This window comes from Xiphophorus maculatus, chromosome 15, assembly GCF_002775205.1.
Source record: "Xiphophorus maculatus strain JP 163 A chromosome 15, X_maculatus-5.0-male, whole genome shotgun sequence".
Lineage (NCBI taxonomy): Eukaryota > Metazoa > Chordata > Actinopteri > Cyprinodontiformes > Poeciliidae > Xiphophorus > Xiphophorus maculatus.
Window position 1 is genome coordinate 2,114,104 of NC_036457.1, and position 27,016 is coordinate 2,141,119.

At 35.0% G+C, this 27,016-nt stretch overlaps 1 protein-coding gene across 1 annotated transcript in view; it reads right to left on the minus strand.

Moving 5' to 3' along the window:
- Nucleotides 1-764: 764 nt before the first annotated feature.
- The window catches only part of man1a1 (mannosidase alpha class 1A member 1), a 70,254-nt gene continuing 44,002 nt past the window's right edge, over nucleotides 765-27,016 (minus strand). Inside the window, exons 4-10 of the mRNA XM_023348024.1 lie at nucleotides 16,330-16,453; nucleotides 16,164-16,257; nucleotides 12,139-12,254; nucleotides 9,116-9,335; nucleotides 7,973-8,145; nucleotides 6,912-7,027; nucleotides 765-4,868 (exon numbers count right to left, since the gene is read on the minus strand). Of these exons, the coding sequence (XP_023203792.1) occupies nucleotides 4,742-4,868; nucleotides 6,912-7,027; nucleotides 7,973-8,145; nucleotides 9,116-9,335; nucleotides 12,139-12,254; nucleotides 16,164-16,257; nucleotides 16,330-16,453 (970 nt within the window). The 3' untranslated portion in view covers nucleotides 765-4,741. The remainder of the gene's footprint in view (nucleotides 4,869-6,911; nucleotides 7,028-7,972; nucleotides 8,146-9,115; nucleotides 9,336-12,138; nucleotides 12,255-16,163; nucleotides 16,258-16,329; nucleotides 16,454-27,016) is intronic.

Sequence of the window (27,016 nt, forward strand, 5' to 3'; positions counted from 1 at the left end):
ACCATCAGAGCAAAAACTGGAAGATTTCAGCAGATGCAGCTAAAAACAAATATTTACATGAAAATAAAGACACAGCCATTTCTTTCCTCTGTAAACTAGAAGAGAGAATATGTAGCCGATTTAGCAACATTTAAATTTAAGCTTCCTTTCATTTCCTCAGTATTTGGTAGAATTGCACAAAGTTCTGTTAAACATTCAGGGTTTCCTTCCACAAGTTTGTCAATAATTTGCTGGAATTTTGTGTTATTTCTCCTGACAGAACTGGTGAAACTAGATCAGGTTTGTAAGCCTCACATTTCCAGCTCAGAAAACCAATTCATTAAGTGCACCAGTCCCTCCTGCTGCTAAACATGACAAGCTGCAAGCTTCCTTTATATATAGTTTGATCAGACTACAGGTCATGTTATGCATTTGTCTGTTTTTTATGGCTTCTTCCTCGCTGAATGGCCTTTCAGCTCGTCGGTACAAATCTTGATTTTAAAAATGTTCTTGTCAAAAAATAAGATTTTTTTTTACCCACATCTTTGATCAGTTTGTTTTTTACATCACATAAAGATCTAGTTTGTTAAAATAGATCCACAGGTGTATGGATAATTAACCAATCAGAAGCCTGCAAAGCAATGACATCATCATCTGAGAATTCCAAATTCTATTTGCTGATAAAAACAGAAATTTGTAAAAAATGTACAAATGCCACAAAACCTATTTCAGGTTTCTGAAGGTTTTCTTTGGACTTTGGTTGATTGATAAAAACAAGGAAACAATTATTAGAAGATGTTTTATTCACAATAGAAGTGTAACAAATATAGTTTATTAAAAAGTCTGCTGCTCAATATTATCATTTTATTCCATATATTCAGAAGAATCTTTATATAAATGCCAAACGGCTCGTCTGCCGCAATGCAATATTTACATTTCATATCAACAATAATTATATTTAACACAATAAATCAAATTTCCCCACAGAATTAAAACACTGCATACAAATGTAAAATAATCTTTGTGCAATGGAATGATTCTCAGTGACTTTTTCTACATTTCTGAGGCTGTTTTCACACATTTGAAGCTAAAACGTCGGCTCATTGGGCGACTGAGTTAGTGACAGAAAAACAATGAAACACAAAATGATCAGAAAAAAAAAAAAAAGTCCGACCATTTTTATGGAAATAATTTAAATCTGATGGTGAAAATTCAACCAAATTAAAATAAAAAAAATCTGCAGATCAGCCCTTTAAAGAGACTAAAACCCAATAATTCTCAAAACTCTGAACAGCTAATTTCATTTCCTGCAAATAAAAAAACTTCTGATTTAAAAGGTAAATTCAAACCTACAAAACAGCATCTCATCTTTTTAAAACCTTAATTTCACCACAAATAAATTGAGAAATCAGAACAAAAAATCTAAACTAAACATTTTGGCTTGAGTTTTATGAGAAAATTGTGTATTTAATGTAAATTATTCATGTTAAAGCTGTAGAACAAATATGAAAATGCTGTTTTATACACAAATAAAAATCCATTGATTCTGAGTTGAATTACATCCAATAATTCATCAAAAACTAAAATTAACACAAGTGAGCAAAACGTTTCTTTCTGAAGCGAAATGATTCAAGTTTTAGATTTTTTCTTCCTTTGATTTTTAGTTTCCCGTTTTTGCGGTTCAACCTCTCAGTAAATTCGTTCTGCAGCTTTTTGTGCTTTTCAAGACAAACAACGAGTGAAATAAAGTAAAAGAATTTCACATTTGCTGGTACATTCATTCGGCTCCATCTGACCCTTTGTTTTGTCAACTGTCACTTGAAAAATATTTTTTAAATAACTGACTTGAGTCTTTTTTTGTTTTTGCAGATGATAAAGCAGCTGTTTCTGCAGTTTATTTACTGATTAACCCACAGCGCCCCCTGGAGTCGGACCCCAGCACCAGCATCTCCTATGATCTACCAGAAATAAATTATCATAATCAGCTGTTACAGTTTCAGACAAACAAAAGACAGAAAAACTGAAAACTGTTCAGAGGAAAAATGATTAAAAAAGGCAAACTTTTTGAAGTAAAATATTTAATTTGAGATAAATTAATTAGAATTATTTCCCTGTTGGAGGAAATTAAAGCTTTTTAAGATTTGATTCCCATAAATAAATAAATTTAAAAAAAATCCCCTTTTGACAAAAGAAAATGACATTAAACTGATGTTTGATTTTTCTACTCAATCAAAACAGGAATTTAATTTAATCAGTTTCAGAAAAATTAAGTCAAGTAATCTAATAGACGCTTTAAAAACAGTCAGAAAAATGTTTTGTTTTCAGTTGAATTTTACAGTTTTTTCAACTTTTTCAGAGAATAAAATTAACAATCTTCCTCTGTAAACCTCAAAAATCATTTTTTAAAACAGTTCTCTGCTTTTTTTCACTTTTTAGTCAAAATGTCTTGGTCAGAATTAAAAGATCACATCGATTCTAGTTGGTTTCAGTAACTTAAAGTGAAGGAATCTCAGATATGCTTTAAAAACAAACAGATTGATTAGTTGATTTCAGTTTAATTTGACTGTTTTTGGTACTTTTTCTGAAAATAAAATCAACAAATCCTTTTTCCTAAGCGTCCAGAAAAACCTGCCTGCATTTTCTAACATTTTTCTGTGTTTTGGCCAAACTTAAAGGTCAGACAGATGTTTTATAAACCTCAGATAAATAATCTCTGGCGGTGATTTTTTAACGACTAGCCATCTGCTGTCTGTCTGCTTTAAAACTCGGCTGATGAATTTGATCCGCCGCCTCCAACATCATTATTTGGCAAGACAAGAGAAAGATCTGCGAGCCTTGCGCATTGTGATTGGTAATTACTTTATAATGCAGCTAATTTCACAGTCTGCAGGCATTTGGCCCAAGATTCAAGAACTGCAGCGCCAGTCTGCCACCACTAGATGTCACTGCAGCCCAGGAAATCAGACTTTTGACTCTGGAGAGGGAATAACACATCTGATCTCCTATTACAGATGGATTTTCCTCAGAAAGGAGTGGTAATCCTTTTATTCGTGTCCACTTTTGGTTAAATCTTCATCTGTAGGATGGGAATATACTTAAAGCTGAGAGTCTTTGCTAAAAAAAAATCCCTTCTTTGTGTTCATATGAGCTGCAACTCCTGTTTTTACCAGCGAAGGCACTAGATTAAAGACTAAACTGGATGAAATCTGGCTTCGTCTCTATGGTTCTGTGGAAAAAAACGATAAATTAATCATGATGTAAACGACAACGTAAATGGTAAAAGCTGCGCTACGTCAGTATGGCTTCAATGTGACTGAAGGTGGAGCTTTTAGAGCAAAGTTGAGCATTTCCTCACAGAGGAGAAGATCCTGCCTGACGGAAAATAGAAGAAGAGGAGACGAAGGTTACATCCACTCATCAATACCAACTTTAACTACATTTAAATCACCACTTTGCAGAACAAAATGATTAAAAACCGTCCAACTTTAATGATTTTTTTAACCGTGGATTTCCTCTAATCACAGGGTCAAATATGTACATACACCACCGAGGCCCGAGTGGCTGTTTACTAAGATCTCAGTTTCAAGATTTCGATAAAAACAAACAGGCTAACCAGCTAATCAGGTTTACTGGGACAATTCCCAGTGGACTGGTCTTTTTTTTTATCATTTATTGTGAAAAGTTTCTTGAAACTTTAAATGAGGTTCGAGTCTAAAATGATCACTTCAAGTTAATTCAGATGAGTGGATGTAATCTCTGGAACAGCAGCGTAAATGTTCAGGGTCTCAATGGAGGCACTGATTTCAAAATTTGAGCTGATATTGATATCCGATATCAATATACTGGATATTTTCCCATATTTCTGACATTGAAAGAACAACCAGGAAACTCATATCGCAGAATCCTCTGCAGCATCACCATCACATCGGGTATTAATATCGGGCCAATTCCGGTATTTCATGCATCCCCAAAAATAAAATAAAATAAAATAAAGATCCCTGACAATTTAAACTGCTCCAAAATCCATCAAAATTAATATTAGTTCACCGGTTTAAAAAAATATTCAAGTCTGAGGTCATTAAACCTAAAATCAAACCAATTTTTTCAGGATAAAAAGGCAAAAACAATCGAGTTAGGAAGAAATATCCGTTTTTAAATCCTTCTTGGTCAAACTCCGATGGAAATGTGAGATAGAGGAACAAATCAAACAGCTGGTCAAAGAAAACCAGTTGAATTTACTGGCAGATATGAACGAGGCATGATTTAGATAGATGAAAACATAAAAAAAGGAAATCCCAGTGTTTGTCCAACCAAACAGATCCTCAAGCAGCGAAAAGGAAACAGAAAGTGAACCGGTAGTCTTTCCGCTCACCGTGTCACTTCGTCGCCCCTGTCAGTCAGAGCTGAGACGTCTTTAATTCACAGAGCCGCCTGGTTTCACCCTCACAGAGAAAAAAACTAAACCCAACAAACATCCTGATAAATAACGTGACCAGACGAAGAGCAGCTGATTGATTATCTCTGCCGTTTCCAATCCAAACAGGAAGTTCTCATGATTCCGGTTTTAAATAAGCTGCTCCGGATCCGACCCAACCGGAGATCAGTGTTTGCAAAAAGATTCAAAATAAAAAACAAAAAAACAAATCAGATAAAACAGAACAGATCCAGTTCATAAAAAGAACAAAAAAAAAAAAAATCCGACAAGGAGGAACCTGTCACCAGCAGGAGGCTCAGATATACAGGGTCAGAGGTCACTGGGAGGCTACTCCACTTCGTTGGGGGTGTCTGTTTTGTCCTTCCTGATGACGGGCAGAGGGTGAGCCTCGGTGTTGAAGACCCAGTGTTCGAACGGCAGGTGGTCGTCGTCGGAGAACAGCAGGTACAGATACCTGCAGAAAACACAAATTAAACAGAGAAACTTTTTCAGATGATTTTCAAACCAACGGACTGGTGGGCTAACATTCGCTAATCAGTTAGCGCTTTAGCTAGCGCATAAAAACATCTAGCGCATGAAACCTAAACCGTGTATATTTGATCCTGTTGATCAAGTATCAGCTGGACAGTTGATCAACTCTATCAAATACCCAGTTGATCTGTTACAGAACAAAACATTTAAACTTAGCACTTTAGCATTAGCATCCACTAAATACCATGTTGTTGAAGTTCCCCCGTTACCTCATCATAAAACCTCAGGGAAAATATATTTTTTCTGCCCCAACTTATATTAAATGTTGGATTATTTGTGTGAAATGATGCAAAAATTGTCCTGCTTGTGGGTAGACAAAAAACCTGCCGACATGATCAGTAAAAACAAAAATAACTGGAAACAATCAGAGCTAAACGTGACGCTGCGGCTGGCAGGGAAGACTGGAGACATTTGGTGTTTTTCACAGTTTCTGTCTCTACTATTTGGAGCCTTTTTTAATTAACTTTTTTTAGATTTATGTAACAGACATCGTCTGGCTGACATATCTGTAATTACTGCAGCTAAATTAGAAGCGTTTGTTTTGTCATTATTCCTGGAACTTTCTCCAGATTTTAGATTTGTTTCTCTGGTGCTCCGTGTCGGAGGACAAGCAGAGCAGCTGAGACCTGATTCGTTTGGAGAAGATCGACCCGAGCAAGCAGAGACATTAAGAAGGTTTTTAATGAATTTTAATTCATTCAAATGAATTAAAACCAAAAAGATTTTAAATTTATTGTTATATGATATTTATTACGGCTATTAGTACTGTTTTGTGACAGTATTGTACATTATACAGCAGGGACAAACTAAGCTAAAATATTTAATTTAATACACTTGACTGCTCTGAGAACAAAACACTAATTTCACAAAAAACTAAAAAAAATTAATAACTTCAATGAATAAAATACAAGACAAAAATCTTCTATTTTACATATTTTCTGGTATTTAGTAAATAGAAATAATTTTGGTAACAAGAAAGGTTTAGTCCGATTTAACTTCAGACCAAGAAAGAAAATTATGTTTTTATTACATGTATGAATTTGTTTGATTTCAATTGTATTTTTTTCAAATTCAGGATTTTAATGAAACATTAGATCCATTAAATTACGTTGAGCAGGAAGCAGGGGAGTCAAACTCATTTTAAATTTTAGCTTCATTAAGATTATGAATGTTGTCAAAGGGCTGTTTGTGGCAGAATGTAGTGATAAAACAAACTAAACTGTTAAAATATCATCCGTCTCTGCATTCAATGATAATTTTGAACATCTTTCCAGGATTTCGCAATTGTTTTTGTCATTTCTTGTGCACTGATTTTGTGGAGCAGATTTAGAAATGTTTGCAATATTTGCGCTTATATATGATGTTATGTTAAAAATGACATTTTGAACAGTGGAGTAAAAGTAATAAACACTGCCCCCTGTAGGTGGGAGGTAGCATCACTTAAACCAAATGCATTGATTGTAACGATGGCATTTGACAAAATGTAATGTCTGTTTCTGGTTTTCACAATTGTTGACTACAAGATGTGTTATGATGTGATATGATTTCATGATGTAAACCTGTTTGAACTGCCTTGCTGCTTAAATGTGCTGCACTAATTAACACGATTGATTGAATGTTTTTAACCATTTTTGCAGAACATTTGCAATAAAAATCACAACTATAGACCCGCAAAAAACAACAACAAAAAATAACAAAAAATACTGCCATCTGTTTATTGTGTGTTAATTTCCACAATTGTGAAAAACTAGAGGAACTGATAGACGTAATTTAGCATCTGAGGGCCACAAGATTTGGCCCCTAGGCCTCGAGTTTGACACGTGTATCTTAGTGTGTGTGTGTGTGTGTGTGTGAATGAAATAACCTTGAGCCTCTGTCTGAAGCTGAGCTGGAGTGAAAGGCAGCTTCAGTTTGTGTCAGGTCAGGCCTGCAGGGCCGAAGGGAACGCTGCTCAGTTTGGACTTACTTTAGCGTTTCGGCCAGGTAGAAGCTCTGCTGCACGTCGTCGTGGTTCGGAGACGAGGCGTAGACGTCTCTGACGCCGCTGTAGCCTCCTTCTAGTCGGCAGTGCTTCTCCAAGGCCTGGATGAGACGCAAACAGAATATCTTAAAATATTCCTCAACTCCTCAGCTCATGCTGTTCACATAGAAAGGGAGCTAAGTGAGTTCTTGTTTTATTTTAAAGGGGTGTCATTATGTGTTGCAGTACCATTTTATACCACAATCAACTAACTATTTTAATTTCAGTTATAAAAATGCTACATATATCAAATATGACTTTAAAAATGGCCTCCGTCTCTTTAAGAAGCTCCTGCTCTTCCTGAAACTCCGCCTACAGGAAGTCATCTCAACATTGCTCCTGTATTTTGTCAGTTTTTACGATAAACAATAATATTGCTTTGAGTACATTTTCAGGTAATAACAAAGCAGCATAATAATGCAAGAACACATTTTCAAAGATTAATACACACTGAATTATGATGAACATTTAACACCAGATCTGGAAGACATTTTAAATCTACAAAATAATTTAACATAACAAATAACAAAATTAAATTAATTATGAAGGGGCTAGTTTAGAGTTTTATCATCCAGTTTTTGGTAGAAAGAGAGAAAAAAATTAATAAATCATGCAAATGAAAACAATTCAGCTCGTTTTAATTTATTAAGGGATTAATTGATTAATTGATTTATTGTGACAGAGCTCCTCCATTAACCCTTTAACAATGTTTTACCAGAGTTTCACTGAGAAGCAGCTCCTTTAATGAGCTCAGCAGATGCTCAGTTTCAACAGGCGTTTGCTAATTGCTGCTGGCTAGTCTGAAGGAGCACAGTAGGGGAGGAAACTTGGTTGCCATGGAGATTAAAGGATTCCTCAAATATGCATAAAAGAATCAAAGCAACACTCCAGGTATGTGTTTAATGAGGGAATAACATTATAAACATGATGTAAAGCTCTTACTGCTCCTTTAAATAAAACTACAACAAATTGAGCTGAACTTTATGAGTGTTGTGAAGTTATTTCACCTGGACAGCCTCCCAGCCCCACTCTCTGTATTTGGGGTCGTGGGTGAATCTCCACATGTACATGTAGGTCTCGATGACCTCCGGGCGCAGGATGAAATATTTCTCGTTCTGTCGGGTTGCGATGGCCTCGACTCCGCCGTCGAAGCGGAACGCCTCCGGACCGAGCTTCAGCGCTTCGGAGAAAGGAAACAACACAATTTAAGACTCAGATCGCAGCTTTTATTTACTTTATGTCAAGAATTTATATCACCTGACAGCCAGTGTTAGTAGACTTTAGATTTATATGATAGCTGCAGTATCATTTATCATTCATAATTTAGTTTATGCTACATATGTGGGTGCAGAGAACAACACCATCATAAAACTGTTTTCATTTTGCTCATGGTCGTAATCCTCCAGAAACTTATTGAAACATCTAACAAAATGTAATCATTATCATTATAATCCTTTTCCAATGTTTAATAAAATAAAGATAATACAAAGACTATGATAAAAGAATAAAAATGAATGCTAATAAAGACAATTTTAATGATAATAGCGTAGGCAAATATTTGACAATTGAAAATTCTTCAGTTTTTTTATTTAACCACTTTGTCATTTTTATACAATATTAGAAACACATTAAAAGATGCAGGAAAACAATTATCCAGTTAGTGATTAATCAATTACTAAATCAGTTGATTATTTTAATAATCAATTAATCACAATTAATTTGATTAATCATTTCAATGGATTTGTTTCTTGAAGGTAAATGCAAAGCATTTGTCTTTTTTAAGTAAAGCTTCTTGCTTTTATTTTAAACTGAAGATGTGGAATAAACAAGACAAAATGTTTTTTTATTAAAAAGCAAAGTTTACTTTATCTCAAACTTCACAAAATAAAGGAGGCATTCCATTTTGTTTTTGTTATGAAACAAAAAACAAAAACAAATCCTAGATGGAAGAATTTTAAAATACTTTAAAATATTTGAATCCACGAAAATTTAATGATCAATTTACTCAAAAATAGAGAGAAAAGGCACAACATGCTTTAAATCATAAATAAAATCTTTACTAAGACTAGAATCTATTTATATTTCATTCTGAAGTTATTATTATGAAATATAACATTTTCAGACGATTCAAAGGCTCGTCATGGAGTTACCTGTCCTGGCGTACGACTCGTGGCAGGTGCGAGCGATCTCCGCCGCCTGCTCCATCTGGTGGCCCGTCTTGTCACCGGGGGCCCCGTCGGCACCCAGAGCGATCATGCCGCCGGCGAAACACGTCAGGTGGCCCATCTTGTGCTCCAGCAGCCCTCCCTTCCACTCGGCTATGTAGGTCAGCCCGCTGCTCGACTTCCTCATCAGGTTGGTTTCTATCGCCTGGAAGAAGGAAACAGGGTGGCGAGAATCAAAAACCATGAATCCCATGTTGTCTCTATGATAGGGATGCAATTGATCAATTATTTAGTTAATTGATCTCATCTATAAACTAATGATTAATTAATAAGCAGCAATTTTCTTGAAAACTTGAGTTTTCTCCAAGGCTTTGCTTTGATTGCCTCTTTTTGACGACAAATCCAAGAATGTTTATAAAAGGGATGCAAGTTACCAATGATTTAGTTTATCTAAAGTTGATTAACTGTAAACGTTTAATTCATTAACAGCCATTTTTTTAAACAAGTTTTTCTAGTATCATAATGGATGATCGTCTTTCCATAACACAAAGAACTAAATTGTCCATAATATGCTGAATTAAAATGATTACATTTTAATATTTTCTATCAGTTGTGTTTAATACAACTGATAATGGCGGAAAATTGAGGTTTTCTCACATTAATTAACTTAGATATACATTTATGAAGTACAACAAACCAGGAACCTCTTGTGTTGCTGAATTGAAAAATATGTCAAACACATAATTAACATAAATAAATACCGTCTGTTGCTCTTGAAGGAATGTTAAAACTTCGCTCTATAAAGTGCACTAACTCAAGTCAGCCCTTAAAATCAACCGTGCTTACTGGCGCCATGTTTTCCCCCCATCATGTTCATTTTCTCAGTTGTCCGTCCTGCTTTTCTATCAAACCCTCATCTTCGTAGCACATCGTTAATATTTGGTGGATAAGTTGACGCTGCTACGCCACACAGTGATGATGTTAAGGTGAAACTTCATCTATATTTCAAAACAGAACACAATAAAGTACACTTCTCTTTCCCCCTCCGCCATTTCGTTTCGCTTTTTCAACGGCTACGATTAAGAATGACCAGCAGCGCCCTCTGCTGGATGGCGGCCAAACTACAACACTAAAATAGGGTCTAGCAGACGTTACAAGTTAATCGATTAGGATTAATTTTAATCTAAAATACAATTGCTCTATGCTTCCAGATTTAGTTATTGTCGATGTTTAACTCCCAATATTTACGCTCTTGAATGCACCACAGAGAGCCAAAAGGACATCCAGCAGCTTTCTCCAGCTGAGACCCGTTGCTTGTCACCACAACTTAACTTGATGATTTATTATAATGGAGGAAATAAATAATCCTCGGGGTTCAGGAGGATTTTTATTTCCTTCCTGCAAATCATCTGTTCAGCATCTTTGACTCTGTGTGAGCCGCTTCGTGAGGTTATTTAAATAACCAGACTTTTGTAATGTCTGCAGATGAAAGCAAATACCACAGCATGACTGCTTTTTATTATCCACAGCTGACCTTGCTGTTGTTGTCCGCCATTATCCAGCATCATCTATAATGACTCAGAGGCTGCATGAGGGATTTAAAGCCTGTGGAGTAAACGGCAACACTTCACCAGCTGTAAACAAACACCACGCTGTCTGCTTAGAGGGAACATGTGGAAATTAGACGGCCACTGGCTGTGAGGTTTATGTAATACGACCAGGTTCTAAAAGTTTCATTTGGTTGGATCACATACTGGGGATATGTCGTCTCTAATTTAAACTAAAGAACATTGACCACTATAGTTTTCAGTTGATTTCCCTATTTTTTTTTTTGTCTTTTTGCACCAAAAAGAAAAGTTACTACAGTAGATCCTAATATTAAGCTAACATCAGCTTATAACTGCCTATTTCAACAGTTGGAACACCAAATATACCTCAATATGAATTAATACACATTATATTGCTTTCGACTCATTATCACTGGAGCATTGACCAACATATTTGACATCTATTGATGATTTTTATTACAGCACTTGACAAAATAGGATGTCAATTGGTGACTGTATGTTGTTTTTATGACTTATTTTGTGTTTTAATGATGTAAAGCATTTTTGACTGTCTTCTTGCTGAAATGTGCTATACAAATAAAATTGATTGGATCTACAGTATGTTTCCATTTGTCAGGTACAACTCTCATGTGGATTTTGTGCAAACATTTAAAATGTCGCAAAAAAAGAAAAAGAAAATGCGAATTAGACGTGTCCATCTACTGGTTTGAAGCGAAACAACTGGGCTACGCAAAGTTTAATTTTCATCAGATGTTGGCGCTAAGCATGGCAGTAGAAAAGCAAGAAGTAAAGGTTGCAAACTACCTACGAACTGCAGTGAAGCTCAGCCCGTTACCTAGCAACCTCAGTGGAGTTCCGTCCGTTACCTAGCAACCCAAGCAGAGCTCCAGCAAGTTTGGTCAGCTGGTTTCCCACTGTATGAACTGTACAATGGCTGCTGGAAAAGAGTTTTGTTGTTGACTTACCATAGAGGAACCACTTGTTGGCTCCACGTCTGCGTTTAAAAGATGTACGGTTGTATAGTTGCGCATTTGTTTGCAGCCATTTTCACGTGCGAGTGAAAACATTGAGTTGAGGGGGTGTGGCCAGCAGCGGCTTATTTACATTTAAAATGACATGAGGCCCTAAAACAGCTCAAAATCGCACTGAAATTTGATTTTGAGCTAAAAAAATATAACAAACTTGTTTTTCATCACCCATAGAGCTAACCTAACCTGTTCAAGGAAGCATAATAACTAAAGTAGGAGATCAGAAAAATCACCCTGCATTAAGTTTAACAAAGCCAAAGTTGTGGATAAAGACATATTTAGTATTTCTGACCAACCTCTGAAGCTTTATTTAAGTCCCTGCCCTTTGTTTAACTTGAGCAGCTAATCCAATAAAGACCCTCTGAGCATGTGGGGATGTGTGTGTGTGTGTGTGTGTGTGTTTGTGCCTCACCTGCAGGGCATCGTAGTACATCTTCTTCCCTTCCTCGTCGGTCTTGTCGGACATAAGCCAGGCCTTGAGCAGATACTCATAGAAGCTGTCGCCGAGGCCACCCACAGACACGTGATCTGCAGCAAAGATTAGCGGAGGAACATAAATCGGCGCCGCGTGGCTCCAGCGAGGCCGCTGCACAAACACCGCTACATTATTCTGGTGGCAGGCTGATCAAGTAGTTTTCTAGTTTTTGTCCCGCTGATAGTCGGCGAAGGCACATCCATATGCATGCGTCATTAACGCGGTCCGGCTGCGTTGAGAAGCGCAGAGATTAAATGTCAGCTGTGATCATCTTGAGGCGAAAAGAGAGGAAGAGGATAATGATGATGATGAGGAGGGTTTGGTTTAAAGATGGGGAAATATTTAAAAATAAAGAATCAGCGATGAACAAAAACCTAGAATAATAATTGTACACTGCAAAAACACAAAATCAGTAGTTTTGGTTTAATTTTCTAATGTAAATATCTAAGCAAACCTGAAATAAGAAAAATAACTTAAAAGTAACTTTTCAGCAAGAAATAGGAGCTTATTTAAAGGAAATAATTCCTTTATTTTAATGAAAAGGTTGAAATTATTTAACTTAAAACACGAGATTTTTCCCGGTTTGGAGTTTTAAAAAAATTAAGACTTTTTTATGGTAATATTATGACTTTGTTTTCAAAATGTTGCTTTAATTTCAATTATCCCTTCTGTGAGTTGAACAGATTACTAGTGCCAAGCAACGAGAACGTTTCTTTAATTATGAGAATATAGTCCCAATATTAGCAGAAAAAGACACAATTTTACCAATAAAATGTCCTCATATTACAAGAAAAAATTTGATTTAATGAGAATTTTATTTTTGTAATTTTTCATATTGGAATTCTCATAAAATTACGACTTTATTTTCAAAAAGTTGCTCTGATTTCAGTTGTCTCTTCCTTGAGTCGGACAATTAAGTCCGAGCTATGAGAATTTTATTTAATTATGACATTAATTATAATATTAGCAGGAAAAGATACGATTTTATCAATAGAATGTCTTAAAAAACTAGTTTTAATGAGAAATTTTTTTGTCTTATTTGCTGCCGTTCATAAAATTACTACTTTATTCTGGTCATTTTAACATTTATTGTCATATTATTTCAACTTTGTCATACGACTATTCTTGTGTACCATTCTTGCATTATAATGACTTTATTGTCCTAATTAAAAGTAAATATCTTAGCCTGACCTTTATATTTTGTTATAGAGTTGATCTGAATTCAAAATCCAAATAAAACACGCTTATAAAACAAGATGGCCGCCATGGGCATTCTGTTAGGAAACATGAACTAAATCTTAAAAAACTTGATTAAATCGATTCATTTCTCAACACGACTCAAACCTTAAGGTAGAATATAAGAGTTTATAAGCGTCTCTCCTGTCAAAGTTCATAGTTTACAATTTATTAAGCAAACCCAACATACGCCACAACATATTATCAGCCTGGATAAACAACTTTTATGCATTCATTCCTCTTTTCTTTATGTTATCTAAACAGCAATTCTACTTTTATGCATCAGTTAATGAAATACTTGCCTGAAAACACCGTTATCAGCTTTGTGTCACATAAATATGAACAATTATAACCGCTCATGTGTTTAAATGGTTGTTTTACTGAGCATTTCAGAGCAGTCTGCGGGAACAGATCCATATTTATCCGACTCAGACAGTTGCAAGCCTTTCATAAAAAGCTGCGCAGTAAAACTATACCTGACAGCGCTTAATAAAAGCTGAGAGCATATCAGTGGATATAAAAACAAAATAATAAAACCAGGCAAAAGGATTTTTACTTTAATGTCACATTCTTTTTTGGTGAACAGCACAAGTTTCTCTTTATTTTGTTTTACAGAGAACAGTAAAATTAACAGCAAAATGATGTGAATAAAAGGTGAAATTGGATCAAGAATATAGAACTTTTTATGGCTGTTAAATGTAAAACACTAAAAAGTAGAAGGTGGGTTTAAGGAGGTCAATTTGTCTGAAAGCATCTTTTTGCCACCTTATCTTCAGATGTGTGGCTGCAGCTGCTGCATTTTTTGGACTTCCTGAATAATTCTTCAATAATTATTTTTATTAAGTTTTTGTAGATCAGTAGATTTAGTTCAGTTGTTGTAAAGGTGTCAACAGCTAAATAATGTTTTAATCAGTTAGTTACACTTATTCAAATACAAAAACCTTTTAGAAAAAAATTACTTTCAGGAGTATTTTTACATTTTACTTTTACTTGAGTAATTTTATTTTGAAGTATTTTTACTCTTATTTGAATCAAATTTCCTCAATTTTCTACCCACTGGATGGAAAACAAACACGTTTTAAATCCACCAGACTCAGACACACACCTGCAGATTTTGTTAAAGATTCCCAAGTTTTTTATTGAAAGAAACTGATTTGGAAACATTTTATTTTGCCTGATTTTGTTATTTCTTGTTACTGATATGAATTATTGCCATTTTGGTTCTTAAAATGCAAAAAATTCACTTAACTTTATACTTTGGTCCATTTGATGATGTAATTTTTAAATATTAAATGATTGATAGTTTGTTCAGTTACTCAGTATTTCAGTTAACTTTTATAAAACTTTTTTACTCTTACTTGAGTACAAATATGTTGAAGTTGTACAATTTATGCCCACCTGTGGTTTTAATTATGTTTTATTACATATTGAAGCTCGATTTTAATACATTAGATATTGCAGTGTTTCAGGGATCTAGTCAAAGTCTGGACTAAAATGTAATTCAGATGTTTTATTCATGGCTGAATAAAAAAAATTCGGCAAACAGGAGTGGGTCCACATTTCTCCACAGATCAACTTTCCTTTAATAAAGAAGTAATAATTTAAAAACTGCATTTTTTATTTATCCAGGCTAAATATGACTGATGGAAAACTTTCTTTGATATATAAAAAACACCAACATCCCAGCTTTTATCTTCGCTCTCCGTTATTCTTTGCTCGCCGCTCGTCCTTCACGTCCGACGCCTCCATCATCATCATTTTTACCTGTTTAGCTCCGTGGTTTTAAGAATCAGCTAATGGGCTTAAAATTACACCCTATCAGGAACATAAAAGCATCTGAACGGACCGAGAATGAAAATACTTGACGGGTGAAGAGCAGGCAACCAAACCGTGAGGTCATCCAACAAGGTTCAAACGGCAGCTTTAGGGAATGGAGCATGACTTTATCTGATGCTAGTAAACATTAGCATGCTGTTGAGCACGTGTAGGGATGATTTTTTTTATTTATAAATTTTGTCAAAGTTCAAGAAGAAAATGAAAACATTTTTCTTTAATTTTCCTGTTGAAAATGTTTATTTCTACAGGAATCTCTCTTCCTCTGCTAATTCAATATTTCAATTGTGCATCATTTATAAACAATAATGAATAATCTCAGTCTGATCCAGAATGTTTAATGATTACAGCAGAATAAATGTATATCAACTCTGCTGATTTGAATCTGTACAATTACAGGTGAAAGACGGACATAATGCGCTGCAGAACAGCAGCAATTTGCATGAATTAGTTCAAACCTGGGCGACGTTCATAATGTAATAAATTCAGATTTCTATTGTCGGTTTACATAATGAATTCAGACAGTGTCTTATATGTTAACTACTGCATTTCTTCTACATGGGAAGCTTTAAGTTTTTGCATATTCTTCTGTTCGTAGGAGTTTAAAGATGTGATTTAAAAATGTGTGTCAAGAACAATAAGAGTTAATTAATATAAAATTAATGTCCTAAAAGCCCCAGAGAGATGCTTAAATTAATTCATTGGAACTGTTCTGTTTTGGTAGGTATGCTGGTAACTACTTTCTAATTTAAATGAACTGTGTTTGAATTTATTGGCACGTTTATTGAAACTTTAAATCATTTGTGTCCTGACCACAGGCTTCTCACAGCCACAGTTAAGGTTCAGATGTAAACAGATAAAATAATACTTTATCAAGTAGCAGAGTTACTTACGTTGGCCCCACTGGCCGCTGTTCGGGTTCAGGTAGTTCGGATAAAGTCCCTGAGGTTTGTCCAAACGGTTCAGCACTTTCCTGATGTTCATTACCTACAGATACAGAAGTCATATTTCAGTGAAATGGTTGCTTTGAACAGATTTCCATGGCTTTGCTTCCGTTACCTTTTGAGCAAACTCTGGGTTTCCGGAGAGTTTGCTGAGGTGCATGAACTCCAGATGGAGGGTGCCGTACTCTGCCAGGATGCTGCTGCCGCCTGAAGCCCAGGGCCAGTTCCTACCGACACCACTGGGACACAAAGAGAGGAACGGTTAGAGACGGAGGGAGGGAAGGAGGGATGAGTGGATGGATAAATTATGGATAAAAGATGGTTGGATGAACAACTATGAGTGGATGGTTGGTTAGATAAATCATAGATGAGTGGTTGGTTGGACGAGAGGATGGATGAGTGAATGGATGGATGAATAATGGATAAATGTATTTATGGATAAATTGGTGGTTAGACAGATGGATGAGTGCATGAATGGATGGATGAGTTGATGAATTGATGGATGTTTTTAGAGGCATTATTGTATGGATTATTATCATTATTCTATAGATTTAAACAGATGAATTGACGGAGGAAAGCTCAACATAAAGACTAATTTCAAACTAATGGAAACAGAATTTTTTCCATATTTCCCTTTTCCATAATTTTGCAGATCTAAAAACAATTCAAACTATTTTCCAGACTTCAGTTTCTCTAGGAAGTGTCATAAAAAAACAAACTTCCATTAATGTGACAAAGAGACGATGAAGAAATGAAACGGTAAACCAGGAGTTAAGGGTCAAATCCAAACATGGAGGCATTTATCAGCTGGATCCTGGATGGGAGCATTAAACCAGCAGCTGTTTAAAACTGAGCAGCTCCTTTGATCCTGGAGACGTCATTACATTTGCATTCTTCTTCTTTTGTTTTTTGGATTTTAACAAACAGATTTCTAAAATAAACCTGGAAGGATTGACATCACAAAAAGCAGCATATTTTCCTTCCTGGAGAGCAACCTGCTTCCTTGACAAGTACAAAAGACTCTGCAACGCAGTGTCTGCAAGATCATTAAAGCCACTGATGAGACAATTTCAGGCCAAGGACTGATGACTCTGATGGCAATGCCTCAAGTGAGTACTCATGAATACATATTGGCTATTTACTTCACTGTCAGTGCAACACGAAGCGCACAAAACAACCGCCGCATTCAGGGAAGAGATCCAGCAAATGAGAGGAAGAAGAAGAAGAAGAGATCTGTGAATTGGGAGAAGAGCCACACTCGCACAGATCTCTTTAAGGACGTGGAAGAACATACTAATTATCCCCCCCTTTCAAGTCATCATGCTGCACAAGGCGTAATTTGTTTCCCATTACACCCTGGATTTAATCAAGTCAGCCAAACAGAGGGAGGACCAGGGGAGCAGCAGGCGGAGAGATGCGGCAGGGTCACCGGTGAGAGACAAACCCATCAGCGGAGACCCGGGTTCATCGATGATTCAGTCTGAATACACATTTAACCCCTTCAGGCCTGAATCCACTGGAATGGACGTTTACAGGCCTTTTTCCTTACTTTCTTCTGGGTTACTATTTCAAATATTAGCAGCTTATTATTATCATACCATCATTATTATCACTTTTTTCTTAGTTAAAAAAAAATTGTATTCATTTTTATGTAGCACAGATTAGGAAGAATTTATAGGCATACATTTGCAAGGAGTTGGTAATTATTCTGACTATGTTTGAGTGAGTAGTTGTTATTTCCAATCATTATTATTATTATTATCTGTAGATTTTCTTGTCTTGTTATGAATTGGTTTGTAATCATTTTGTTTGTGTAATATAATTTATTTGTTTGTCTTTAACACAATATATATAGAACAACAGGCACAAGAATATTATAACATGGTTTTAATGACAGATTTTGGTTAATTATTGAGTTGGTAAGTGATGTATTTCATTCAAATGAAAAAATTAAATCACTTCTTCCAACTCATTTCAAACAGAAAAGTAATGGTAACCTAACTATTTTGTTGTTTATGTTTGCACATGTTGTCTCTGTCCCACTGATTGCTTGTTTTCTTGTTTTTAAAAACTTTTTTGAAATAAATAAATAAACAAAATCAAATCTGGCTGATTATGTCAATTTAAAAGAGAACCTTAAATGTACAATAGAGAATGAACTTCTATTGAATTGATGGAATAGTTAAATTTATAGTCTAAGTTTGTTATTGTTTGTTTTATTTATCTTTGTTTTTAATAAAGTTTTGATATTGCTGAAATAGTTTGTATGGTATTTATGTATTTCTGTCATGTTTGTAAGACGTTGAAGAAGTCGATTTAAATTTTGTGTTTAATTTGTGTTTTAATACCATTATGTCTCTTTTGTACTGTTTGGCGTTTCCTATGGTAGACACTAATGGGAATCCCTAAATAAACAAAAACAAATAAATATAAAATAGGGATTTTGTAATATGAATGACTAGTTTCCTATAGACCAATGACATGGACAGATGAATGGATGGATGAAGAGTTCAGTTATTAAAAGAGAAATATTGATGGATGGATGAATTGTTTAATGGATGGAGAGTTCAGTTATTGATGGATGGATGAATGGGATGAGTGGATGGACAACTGCTGTGATGATGGACCGACGGGTACAAAGTTCAGACAAGATGTTAAAAAACCTAAACTTCATCTTCTTCATTTCTGCTCCACTTTGGACCAAATGAACCAGTTTAAAAACATTAAACCAGTTTCTTTGTTTCCAGTCCCAGTGGCTCCTGTTCTGGGACTGGAAAATGGCAATAATCCATCGTAATACCGAACAATGGAGCTTCGTCTGGCCCACCTGGGTCCACTGTTGTGTTTGACTACTGAGGCACATGGCCCACTGACCCAGTTAGCAAAGCTCCTTAAACAACTCCACGCTCCACAGAGTGGGGAGACACTTATACAAGTAAATTATTTGGTTAATGTCCTGCTGCATTACTGAAAGTGGGGCGATCTTATTCAAATAATACGATGTTTAAATGGATGAAGTGCACACATGTCCTTGATTTCAGCTTTTTAATGGATCTTCAGGGAATTAAATAAATCAAAACAAACTTCACCTGCGGGCTTCTTTTATGCCTCTTTTCATTTAGCTATTAGTAAAAGCCTTGAGATGTTGAATAGAGCTGTTGTAGTGGAGTTTTTTTGGGGGTTTTAACATCCACCAAGATTAAAATTTACTCACTGATTCTCTTTGAGGCGCACAGGAAATGTTTATGAAACGTTACGGTGACCCAGAGCTGCAGCTTTATCAGGAGATTATGAAAAGACCTTCACTAATGCACCAAGGCTGATACGCAACTTTCATTATGAATCCAGAGATCAACATAAATTATCCAACTCTGATTGAAGCGATATGATGCTGTTTGTTTAAAATGGTATGGATTTATCTGCTTGTCCCACATTTTGGGTAAACATTGTTTATCTGTTATGTATTTGCAAACCCAGAGGGGTCAAGGTGTTGATGAATAACAGACTGATGCTGCTGTGATTTAAATTAGTTTCCAGTAGAGGACATGAGTCGCTCCTGATGAGGTTTCATTTCACTCAAATCACAAAATCATGAGTTTTTCAGCCTTCAGTGCATCCTGCCGAGAGAACAACTCCTATTTCAAGAATGACTTTCAAATATGGGTGGGGATTTTTCTGATTTTTGGTGCCATGATTCAATTTAAAACTACATTTTTTAATCAAAACAATTGTTCATAATGATTTCTTAATCTATTGTGTTCAAAGTATCCTCTTGATTTACTCCAATCTGCCTTGGGAGCTGAAACGATTAATCGAAATCATGGTGATTAATCGATAATTGAAATAATTTTCAACTAACTTAGTAATCGATTAATTGTTAATTGGAGTATATAGACTCACAAGAAAGCTATTTGAAGTAATAAGTCAAAACCTTACAATATATATATATATATATATATATATATATATATATATATACATTTTGCATTTAATATAAAAATACTTTTGTCTGCAAATATTTTTAGCCAAAACTCCTCAACTAGCGTAGTTTTAGCTTCATCCGGTTCAAATTTACTAAAGGAAAGCCATGTTGTTGCATTTTAAGCAATAAAATGGTTTCTTATTTACAAAAGGAATTGAATTGTTTATTTGCATCTTTTACATAATTGTAAAAAAAAATGCTTCAGTAGGAAAATGAAAAATCAAACTGCTAATATTTGTTTCAGACAAATCGCTAAAATAATCAATTACTAAAATAGCTTCAGCTCTAAAGAGGATATACATTAAAATGTCACATTTGTTAAATTTTAAATATTAAGTCATGTTAGAAGGCCATAGATAGTATACTCTAACAATTAATTGATAAAATTAGTTGACGATAATTTCAATAATCGATTAATCGTTTCAGTCCTAATGTGAATCGATTTTTTGGCACACTCCTACTTTTCAACTTCATACATTAATAATCAAGTTTCCCTTCCAGGGTCATGAATTAATCAAGAAACATTAGCAGTGCACTTTGTAGCTGGAGAAAAAAAATAGTATTTTCACACTTTCACTGTCCTCAGCCTCAACAGGAAGCCTTGACTTCTCTTTTTCCACCTCATTTTCTTTGCTCCCGACTCAAAATCTATTGCACCTCTCCTGCAGCCGCGAGGAAAATGTGGATTACGATAATGTCAGAGTTTGGGTGGCTTAATTAGAGACCTCTAATCATGGCTGCCGCAGGTTGCTGCCGAGGAAAGATGCTCTGAGAGTTAGAGCGAACATTTGGGCAACTTGTTCCCTCAAAGAAATTTGTGTAACTTGAAAGCCAATAATTTATTTTATGGTTAGATAAAAAGATTAGGGTGATGATATGGTGCTACGGCTCTAACTTCTGTCTGACAACAGCATATGGAGGATTTGTGCTTTTATTGATTTTATATATAAATCACAATCAACAACGTTTTTGACAAAAAGACAATAAAATGATGTTAATTAAATAAAAATACAGTACATAAGTGATTGCTTAAATATTCAACACTTTGATTATCAAGAAAATACTCAGAAAAGGCCTCAGAATCACATCAACTAGGACTGTTTGATCAATTGATTTAAGCAATTACTCAAATTTTGTGTTTTTGAAGATTTAATGTGTGGAAAATCTGGATTTTTTGGACAACGGATTAATAAAGCCAGAATACGTTTCTTTTCTGTCAATTACCAGAATAAAGTTGCAATGTTACAAAAACTGCAACACAAAAATGAATAAAAAATCTAAATGAGGAATGTTGAGTATCTTGTGAAGTTATACTTTGCTATAAGTTTTACAGATAATATTTCATGTTTAATAGAAAAATTTAAATCTTAATACTTAAATCGATAGTTATTGAAGCAATACGTTTTTTTCTCAATAAAAACTTTTTTTGTTGTAATTTTCAGATGTTTTTCTGGTAAAATTGCATAATTTTTCTGCTGATATTATGATTATATTTTTGTATTTATACTAAAATATTTGTGCCCTGGACTTAATACTTTAAAGTAAAACTCACAGAAGGGATGGTGGGAATAAAAGCCAATTTTTTAAAACCATTTGCAATTTCTGTTTTCTAAAAAAAAGGAAAAAGATAAAAAATTGGAAATGAGAGTTTTTATTTTTAAGTCATATCTCCCAACTCTAATAAGCCCAAAAAGTATACAGTCTAAAAATGGCTGCTACCTGCTAAGCTAATGCAACTATAAGTTAGTATTTTAAACAACTGCTTTTGTTGAAATCAAATGTCTGAGTCTGTAAAAGTCAGATGGAATATTCTGTGAAATGTTTCAACTTAAGTCGGAGACCAATCATGTAACAGCTTCCTAGACTTCGTCCTGATCCCCACACATGAACACAAGTTAACTAAAACACTAAATACCAACTCAGATAAACAGTTCTCACAGTTATCTGCCTCTGCTTGCCAAACTGCATGAATTAACAACTTAATTTTCCTCTAACATCAAGAGGAAAATGCTCCAGGACAGCATGGGTAAACATGAGGTCAGCTGGAAAGAAAACATCTCCCAGCTGCCAAACACGTCCATTCCCAGTCCAAACGTATTAATCACAGATGCAAATTTGCCCCAAAATGGGATAAAAACACAGAGGGAAAGAGGAAAGAGACGGTTCAACTCTTCCACTGTTATCAAAAACATGATTGGTTTTTTGCTCCAGTTCAGTGACTAAGTTGATTTTTTCCCCATAAATTACTGCCATTTGTGACATCTGTTGATGCAAGAACAACACTAGAGAAAAGAAACAATCATGTAAAATATTCTGAGCCTAAACAAGGTGAATGCTTTCACATTTTACTATAAATTAACTTCATTTGATGTTCAAAAAATACGCATAATAGCTGCAAGGTGGAAGAAAAATAATTTTTACAGACAAATGTGAAATCGTAGCGTCTCTTAATAAATAACGTATGAAACTAACACCTTCATTGTAACATGGTGGTGGCAGCATCATGATGTGGGGTTCCCTCATTTCAAAATCTACACTATACCATCACATGTACTGGCACATTTACTAATAATGGAGCTAATTTTTCATGTAGCGTTTCTTCAACATTTCTGCTAACTTTTTTACTAACATTTAGCTCACTTAGCTTCCAAGCAGTAATGACGTTTATATTAATGCTCTTATTTTGAAGGGGGTTAAGAGTTTACAGGTAGGTGTGCAAAACCAAAATTTAACAAGAGAGAAAATAACTGAGAACCACTGCTTTATTCTGGCAGAATATCTTCAGGATTATATTTTTTAGTGCAGACTGTGAGCTAGATGTTTGTGTTCAACATTAGTGTCTAACCTCACAAATCAACATAACTGTACTCCTACACCTTATAATATACTGTAATGTTTACTTTTAACTATAGGATTATGCACAAATTTTTAAAAATCATATATAAACAATAAAATACATTTATGATGTGGTTCTAGTAAGGTCAGTGCTGTCAAAGACGTTACATTTATTCAAGTTTTTCATGTTAAAATCTATTGATTCAAATAAAAAAATGCCTTAATATGTCTGAATACAATAAGATGGAAGTGTACATGTTAGTGTTTGATGCAATCATTGGCTTGGTGTCTGTTGAGAGGACGGAGAAGCTAATTTCAGGATCCAAACACCTGAACAAAAGCCAACAAAGCCCGCTGCCTTGTATACACACAGAGACACAATAGCTCAGCTCATTAAGACCTGTCAGTATGCAGTGAGGTGGGAATGATTTGCAAAGGCTTTATCAGTCTGGATGTTAATAAGAAGAGCAGTGGGACATAGTAGCCAGATCTGATAGCAACCGCGGAGCTGCTGTGTGCCTGAAAGACAAAGTGCCAGGGGGGAAAAGGTTTCTAAAAGGTTCCTGTTCCAGCTTTAAAAGTATAAAAACCCATTAAACAGAGAATGCAGTTATTTATAAAGACAAACACCTCAATGATGCTGCAGATCTCTAAAATTAGAGTAGCTACCTTCAACAAATTCTTAAAGACAGAACATTATAAAAATTTTTTGAATTAAATCTGTTGCTTAAAGGGGAGATATCAAGTTCACATGTTGCACATTTTTATACTTCCATTTGAGTTTCTACTTTTTTCTTAAAGCAGCCCAGCTGTTTTTTGGCAATGAGTTTATGTTTTTTGGCGTCTCAAAAATGAGCTGTTTCAAAAACCTTCTGAATGTAACGTCACAAATGAGTAGGCACCCGTTGCCTAGCAACCCCAACAGAATTCCGCCAATCACCTAGCAACCCAAGCAGAGGTCTAGCTCGATTGGTCAGTTGATTTTATGCACTGTACAAAGGCTACTGGAAAAGACAAGTGTTCTGATGTTCACTCAGAAACATTCTTGCTGGTTGTGCAGGAGGCTCCACTTCTGCTTTTCAAAGATGTACGTTTTAAATATTTGCTCATCTGTTTGCAGCCATTTCCATGTGAGAATGTTAACTTTGAATTGTAGGACGTGGCAGCAGTGACAAGAGGGACTAAAACAGCTCAACATAGGCAGAAAACTGTGAACAGGTTTTGAATATTCCATAATACAATGGCATATTACAGTCACTATAGTTAATAAGAAAAAAGCAAGAGTAAATTTCTGCAAAAAACTAACATTTTCTGGTTAATCTCAGAAATTTTCTAGAAAAATAACATGTAAATTTCTAAGTTTCAAAAGTAAAAAATATTCGACTTTTCAAATAAGAAATTTTCTTGTTTTTTCTAGAAAATTTCTGAGATTAATCTCGAAATTTGAGTTTTGGTGGAAATTTAATACTTCTTTTTTTTTCTTCTTTTCTGTCTACAACATCCCTAATACGCTGCTGTACCATCCAGACCAAACCCAGCCTGTTGAAGGAAGCCTAAAGGGCCACTTTCAAGGACTAAAGATTAAACTAAACATGTTTAGGAATTTTTTCACCCTGACTGCAGCCGTCTGGTCTCTCTTGTGAACGCTGTAAGGATTTCACCTCTGTCCATCTGGCTTTAGTGCTTCTAGATCTGCTCTAATGAGCCATGAGTCCCGGGGCAGATCAACTGGGACAAATCCAGTGGATCTTAGTAGCAATTTCCACTGCGCCAGCAGGAATCAATGAGCTCACGTACCGATGAAAGGAGGCGAGGAAGTTGGAGAGAAAAAGAAAGTAAAAGTCTGTTGGATGTGGGAACATGGGGCTGGCTTTATGACCCTTTATGACGTAACCTTGATTTATCGCTCCTCTCCAAGGGACCAACTAGAACTCGTTTTTGGTGAATCCAGCAGATAAATCAACTGGACACAGAGTTCAGATCTCTAATCTCTAAAAATAACTCCCTAACCTTATTTTTTTTAAACTACTACAACTAATTTAGAGTCCTTTCATAAGATCCAACAGCTGGAACATTTCACAGCAACACAACTCAGATCATAAAATCAGTTTCATCTCTGAATTAAATAAACTCAACTTTTAAAATCAGTAAATAATTTAGATATAGAACTAAAAGTTTATTTTCTACGTTTATGATTGCAGACATGACTTGAAAATGCATTATTACTACTAGTATATTACATGCACATTTTCTATTTTATTTAATAATCCGACTCAGATGCACATTTCTCTGAATCTTAGAGCTTTTTTTAATAACTATACGGTATGGTGTAAACTTGCCCTTACTTTTTATTGTTTTAATTAAATAAGATTTTTATCACTAACAGGTGAAATGACTACAACCGCTAAATTCTGTTTACATTTTGTGAAGAAGGAATTTGCAGTTAGTGTCTTCTTCAGAGGGTTTTGTGTCGTTTCATTCAGTGACTTTTGCTGCAGCGCCCCCACAGGGGAGGAAGGGAACAGTTTTTTTAACTGGCTTGTTTGGTTTCGCACAATGCAGAATGAAAGTGAACCACACCAGCTGAAAAATTTAACAAATGTTGCAATTTTGAACTGAATTTACGAGAATATAAGGTATGTAAACAAAAAAAATGTAGTTAATTCCAGCTAAATAATGATTTGACAGCTAGGCTAGTTTGGCATCAGTGAAAGTTTCTTTCACCATAAAAACTTGAGTTTTCAAATGCAGGTCACTACTAATAAAACTTCCTCGTTATCTGCTTCTAATAAACATATTTTTTTGATGATTTCAAGACATTAAAGTGTGGTAAAAACAAAAATGGAGGAAATCTGTAAGGGGGGTGAATACTTTTTCCATGTCTCTGTATCTCAGGAAAAACAAAGTTCTTATTGCAGAGCTCGACTCTCACGGCACCAATAACAGAGGCAGAGAGGTGAAACCTGTAATCAGCCGTCTGCAGAGAACATGTAAGATGACAATCACAGGGAATGTTTGATTTCTACGAACAACAAAGCCAAGCATTACAGCCGGTAAACACTGACTCCAGGAGTTAAAATAACAGGTAAAGTTTGAGGTCTGACCTCTGAGAACTGGAGCTGCTGTTCGTCCTCTGCAGGACAGAAAGACAAACTTCGAAGGATGAAAAAAAATAAATCGGGTCAAGTAAAGGAGGAGAGAAAGGACAAAAGGACGAACCAGAAAGTGAGAAGAAACTAAAACGTGTGCAGGGAATAATTGAAGGTTACACACAAGGTGGTTCACCTTTAAACCATTAATTCAGAATTATTTTAGGTTTAAACTCTAAATATTCTCCAGCTTTATATCTCATTAAATCTCAAACTGCAGGGATCAATCTGTGGGTCAGTCTGAGATATGAATAAACATTTTAAATTAACAAAACAAACCTTAATTATTTAAAAAGTCGTTTTGTCTAGTTTCTAGTGCAAATATCTTACTACACTTGAAATAAGACAAAACTAACTTTCAAGTATTTTTAAACAAGATACAAGAAGTTATTTTGAGTAAATAATTCCTTAACATTGACAAAAATGCTGGTTTCATTTTTCAGATTATTTCACTTATGAGAAGGTCAAAAGGTCATGTTACAGGTGAAATAATCTGCCAATGAAACAAGTACTCAAGTAAAAGTAAAAAAGTATTTGGTAAAATGTACTGAGTAACTGATCAAACTATAATTTCATATTTAAAAATTACATAATCAAAAAATGTAAAATTAAGTGGAAATTTTTGTATTTTAAGCACAAAACGACAATAATTCATAAAAGTAACAAAAACAAATAAAATCAAACAAAATAAACATTTTATAAATCAGTTTCTTGCAATAAAAAACTGATGAAACTTCAACACAAACTGCAGGTGTGTGTCTGTGTCTGGTGAACTTTTGGTTAAAACATGTTTGTTCTTCATTCAGTGGGTAGAAAATACAGACATTTTACTGAAA